The sequence below is a fragment of the Panthera tigris genome, chromosome A2 (genome assembly GCF_018350195.1).
Source record: "Panthera tigris isolate Pti1 chromosome A2, P.tigris_Pti1_mat1.1, whole genome shotgun sequence".
Lineage (NCBI taxonomy): Eukaryota > Metazoa > Chordata > Mammalia > Carnivora > Felidae > Panthera > Panthera tigris.
Window position 1 is genome coordinate 27,101,648 of NC_056661.1, and position 6,000 is coordinate 27,107,647.

At 46.5% G+C, this 6,000-nt stretch overlaps 1 protein-coding gene across 1 annotated transcript in view; it reads left to right on the forward strand.

Moving 5' to 3' along the window:
* LOC122236194 overlaps positions 1–5,144 on the forward strand; it is a 49,426-nt gene extending 44,282 nt beyond the window's left edge. Inside the window, exons 5-6 of the mRNA XM_042977089.1 lie at positions 4,279–4,413; positions 5,044–5,144. Of these exons, the coding sequence (XP_042833023.1) occupies positions 4,279–4,413; positions 5,044–5,144 (236 nt within the window). The remainder of the gene's footprint in view (positions 1–4,278; positions 4,414–5,043) is intronic.
* The last annotated feature ends 856 nt before the right edge of the window (positions 5,145–6,000 follow it).

A 6,000-nucleotide genomic window follows, 5' to 3' on the forward strand; every position in this document is an offset into this window, starting at 1 on the left:
ATAAAACAATTTTTTTTTAAAGTGGCAGATGGGGTTTGGCCCACAGGTCTGAGTTTGCTGACCCCTGATCTATACCTTGATGTGGGTGGTAATTACATGGGTCTGGGTAAAAAAATCACCAAGCTGTATAGTTACAATTGGATACTTTATTGTATGTTAACTATGTCTCCGTTAAAAATGAATGAAAGAGGGGCGCCTGGGTGGCGCAGTCGGTTAAGCGTCCAACTTCAGCCAGGTCACGATCTCGCGGTCCGTGAGTTCGAGCCCCGCGTCAGGCTCTGGGCTGATGGCTCGGAGCCTGGAGCCTGTTTCCGATTCTGTGTCTCCCTCTCTCTCTGCCCCTCCCCTGTTCATGCTCTGTCCCTCTCTGTCCCAAAAATAAAATAAAAAACGTTGAAAAAAAAAAATAAAAAATAAAAAAAAATAAAAAAAAATGAATGAAAGAAAGAAAGAAAGAAAGAAAAGAAAGAAAGAAAGAAAATCCATTGTGAGGCTAAGCCAAAAAGGAGTGCCTGGTGGCTCAGTCAGTTGAGGGTCTGACTCTTGGTTCCGTTCAGGTCATGATCTCACGGTTTGTGAGTTCAAGCCCTGTGTTGGGCTTGCACTGAAAGTGTGGAGCCTGCTTGGGATTCTTTCCCTTTCTCTCTCTCTTTCTCTCTCAAAATAAATAAATAAACTTAAAAAACAAAGAGATTAGGCAAAGAAAGAAAGAAAGAAGGAAAGAAAGAAAGAAAGAAAGAAAGAAAGAAAGAAAGATAGATTCCACAGACTCTAGGGTAGGATGTTCTTGGAATGAACGAGAAGCTGGCATCCAGAATCCGTTAGAGCTTCTGCTCTTGGGTGTTGTGAGCGTCCATGCGTATTCTCACATCAGTCCCATCACCCCCTCTTGACTTGAGCCAGCTGGAGGGGACTCACTGATCCTGGCTACAGGGAACGCTTTCCAGAACACCCCACCAGTACTCACTTGGCCGGATGTGACCTCCTGCCTTGACCTGCCCAGATGCGCTCCTGCCTCTGAATAACTTGCCCCAGCTCACACAGCTCACACCACATGTGCCCAGCACACACTGCAGTCCTTGTAAATGCCTCGAAAACTCTGCAGTCCCTCTTCCCTTGTGCCCGTGTAAGTGAGCTGCATTTCCTAGGACTCGAGTCGGCCTCACCTTGGAGCTAGCTCATTGCCGTCTGCCCTTTGCATTCTCATGCTCCAGCTCATCAGCAATTGTTTGTTCTTAGAGCTAAACTTGACAGGGGATGGAGAAAAACACACAGCCAAGGTCAGAGAGCAGCAAACTCTCTCCTCCATTAAGTCTGTCTTCATCTTTAAACAGCACGGATCAAAACCTCACCTGTGTTTTCTCTGAGCTGCCTGCAGCCTAGTGAGGGTGAGTGTCCTCTGAAAGCTGTCCCCTCCCCTGGCTATACCTTTGTTTCCCCACACTGACATCACTGTCCTGAGACAGGACGCAGGAGAGAAAAGGGATGCCATCATTAGCTATAGCCCTTACGGTTTTCCAAAAGCTGTCTCTTAGGGCAAAGTGAAAGAGGAAGAGAAGCTGTTTTTCTGGGCACTTTCTCATTCCTTGGCTTGTGGTTTCCATCTTCAAAGAGCCGGCGACTGTAGCACTTCCCTGGGCTTTTCTTCGGTGTTCATCCTATCTTCCTCTGACTGACTCTTGTGCTTCCCTCTTCCAGGGAACCCTGTGTTTACCCCAGGCCCGTGTAGGTAAAGCAGGGTAATAAGGTTAACCAATTCACAACTGTAATTCCATCTGTCACCTAGGATTAGGGCAAGGACATCGTGGGGGGCATTATTCTGCCTGCCGCCCCCCCAAACCCCAGTGCCTGTGAGTAGGTGCCGAGTCTGTGCATAACACACTCATTTTCCCTGGACGTAATGCACCAGGGCAGCCAGTCGTGAGTGTCCTTCGTATCTGAGTCAAGATTGATTAAGATGTTTGTTTATTGTCATTCAAAGAAGAAAACAACGCCAGCGTGTGATGGGTTCAGCATCACCACATTGCCCCCGGTAGATCAAGTCAGTTCCTTTGCCTGTGCTCGTTCTCACAGTTTCTGCCTGCGTCTCAGCCAGAACCCTGTTTTACCCACCACAAATTGTCTCCAAACACATCTAAGAAATTGTTCAAATCTTATATCTAAAGGTACACTACATATATCTCAATGTTCACTCAAGGGGAAGGGTCAAAGCACATATGGCAGATGAAAAATGCTGACCAAGAACAATTAATAAAGCATGTCCTGTGATGTGCCACCGTCCCAAGGCCATTTGTCCCAGAACGTTAATAAGATTCAGCTTCCAGGGGTCCCGGAAACTCGAAACTCCAGCCTCAGCTTACTAGTGGAGGTCATGTGAGAGAGAGAATCCCACCAATAAAAAATTAGGTTACTTGCTGTTATCTCTAACAGCTGTTGGATTATTCGCTGACTGCCACAAGTCTCCAGAGCTACCTCCAACTCTCTCTCTCTAATCCGGGAGGCATTTCATGACAGTTTAGATTTAAGACGGGGATTTACACAAAACCAGTAAGTAAATGAATTGGTCAATAGGTGTGAGCACCTAGACAGAGTTAGTGAAGTGATTAATGAAAAGAGTTTAAAATCAAAGGTTCAAATTTTCGCTCTTCTGCTTGCTAGCTGTGTGCCTTACGCAAGTTTATTTACTTTCTGTTTTCATCTTTCTCCTCTGTAAAATGAAGATAATAATATTACCTATCACAGGGTTGTTTTAAAATTAAATTAATCGTATATAATGCTTAGATCCTTGTTTGACACATAGTGTTGCTCAAGGAATATTAATTTTTACTGGTGTCGTTATCATTATTAGTATGTATGTGACAGACACTGGAAGGCTCACTTGGGTTAGGTCCCCTGTCCTCTAGCATCCACAGGAGGGAAGCAGGGGGGAGGAGCTGAGAGGAAAGGGGAGGAGCATAAACTAGGACTGAGGATCAAGGAAGGTTTCTTAGATGCAGCTGCATTCAGGCTGAGACTTGAAGGATACAAAGAACTTAATCCGGAGGGTGTAGCTGGGGCCAGGGGTGGGGTGGGAGTGTTGCAGGCAGTGGGCATAAGGCCCCAGGTGTCTCAGCAGAAGAGGTTTGCGAGTTCCTGCTGTGAATACCAGGCTGCTATTTTAGGAGCCCCTGTGGTGGTAGCTGCCATTTCTGTTTCTTCCTTTCCCATCTGGCTCCTCGCCTTCTTTTCCCTTTTCCCTGTCCCTTTTCTCTTTATAAAGCCTTGACCCCAACAGCACTCCCAGACAGGACAGGTTAATGGCCTCTGGTTTAGATACGGTCCCATGGGGTAGGGGTGTGCATGGGTCAGATGCGTCATCTTCCTGGTCTGGGGACTCTGTGATCCCAGGTCTTTAATGAGGAAAGCACTAGATGGGTCTCTCGTGCCCTGTTGTTTGCAGGAGAGCAGTTCTGGACTGTCATTCCCACCCGGGCTGTGCCGGTCTCTCTCCCAGGCTTGCCACCGTCCTGAGGCCACTTGTCCCAGAACATTAATAAGAATCAGCTTCCAGGGGTCCCAGAAACTCCAGCCTCAGCTTACAAGTGGAGGGCATGTGAGAGAATCCCAGGTGAATGACAGACCGACTCTGTCTGGTGTTCCTGATGAAGACCAGACTGTGCTTTCCCGTTTCTGCCGCCAGTTTTGTATCGAGCTTTGACTATTTGCTGGGGGAGGAGCTGTCTGGGGCGCTGGAAGCAGATGAGCTGGAACCTTGTCCCAACCACTTGCAGAGGCTGAATAATTCTCAGCAAGACCTGTAAACCCTCAGAGCCTCCCTCTTCATCTGGAAGATGGGGATTATAATACCTTCTCCGGGGGCTATGATGAGGATCAAATAGGGTGAGTTTACAGCCCCGAGGCCGGGGCCCCACACCCTGGACTTGTGTGAGCGCAGGTGCATGGCATCAGCCCATCCTCCTTGTCCTCCCCACTAGCACAGCCCTTGTGGCTGAGCCTAGTCTCCCTTTTCCTGCCTTCTGATCGGGCTGTCACTGTACCGTATTGATGTGGGACAGTTTTGCTTACAGTGTGTTGTAAAATTGGAGGGCAACCAAGCAGTGGGCATGTGGAACAGACACAGGACTCTGAGCCAAAAATCTCTGTGACTTTGGTCAAGCAGTTACACTGCTCGTGTCTCTTCCCTAAATTGGGATAGAAGCTGACTCACAGGGTTCGGGTGAGGAAAAAAGTGAGGTCATATGAAAGCTCCTTGTAAATTGTATTGTTATTTCCCATCAGCATTAATAACTACTGGCTGGTCTCCAGATGTTGCTGAGGAAGGTTATCAACGCACACACACCCTGGAGGGCGGCTGTGACCAGCTCCCTGGTCAGTCGCCATCCTTGGAGGCTCCAGACCGGAACTGTCCACTAGGTAACCACCAGCCACATGTAGCTGTAGAAGTTTTAACTTAATTTAAAATTGACTTCCTCCATCACACCAGCCACTTTCTGTATGTCTGGTGGCTACCGTATTGACAGAACAGATATAGAACATTTCCACCATCACAGAAAGTTCTATTGGACAGTACTGGACTGAAATAGGCGTCCCCTTCCCCCATCTCTTTAAAGTGTTACAGGAACCCCTCAAGTGAATTTTGGGGATACCACAGAGCCCACAGAGCCTATGTTTTAGGTTAGATCATCCAAATCTGCCCTTCAGATTTACTATAAATAAAAAGACATAGAGATGGACACCGTTGCTATGAAAATAGTTATTAGAGTTATGGAGACTAGTGACCTAGGGGGATGCGCATTAATTCCCACCTACATGTGCTTTCTGGGTGGCCCCTCAGGAATTTGGCATGGAGAGATAGCGTCACAGAAAATTATTAGATTTAAGACGGAGATCATCCCTAAACCAGAGTGTAACTTTTGGGGGGTAAAAAAAGTGGAGCCAACCAGCACCCCCGAAGCTAACACGGGGGACAGTAGTTGGCCTGCTAGTAGAGAAGTTATCAAAAGACAGCAAGAGATTTGCTGCAGCCTGTCTGCATAACGCCAGGACCCCGGGAGGACCTGGGCAATTATCATGTGTCACCACAGAGTCTCCTGGAGGAGGAGAGGGCAGGCCTCGAGTCAGATACAATAACCATCATTACTTGATGGTAAATTGGGTCTGAGACATCCCCTGGTGAGCTTGCCTCCTTCTTGGGCTGGAATTTGCTCCCGCAGCAGGGTGAGGATGAGAACTGGGACAAAATTGCTAGGGTTCAGAGCCATTTCCCGCTAGAAGGGTTCCCAGAGGCCGAACAATGAGACCAAACTTAATTTTGTTGGCTTTTAAAGTATATATTATTATTGTTTTATTGCCCCTTGCTTGTACTTGTAGTAAAGATTGTAATGAAGAAAATGGGAGGAGGCCACCTTCTGCAATGTGGGGACAGTCATATCTGTCTCACAACATTATTGCAAAGATTAATTGAAGGACATGTGATAATCTGCCCCCAGCATGGTACATGCTAAACACTTAGGAAAATGTTTGTTTGTGAACTATTAGCAGTACTACTTACTGCTAATAGTTATTGGTAGTATTACTAATTAATATTACTAATTAGGCTTACTAATATTTATTAGTAGTAAATATTTCGTAGCAATTTTCATAAATATTAGTAGTGCTATTAAATATCAGTTAAACTATTATTAGTTCATTTTTTAATTCATTCCACAGATATTTATCGAGCACACATTTGGTGTCAGACTCTGTTCTAAGCCCTGGAGCAACAGTGGCTAATGACACAGTGGCCTTGATCACGGCGAACTTATACTTGAGAGAAGGGAGACTGTCTGGTAAGATAATTGTAGACACATGCTAGTGACAGGGACTAATGGGGACGGGGGACATCACAGGCTATCTCCTTAGGGTGGCTGGCAAAGCCCTTTCTGAGGAAGGGACATTTGTCCTGACCCTTATATGATGAGCTGCTCTCGGGTGATAGCAGTTAGAATGCTCTGGACAACA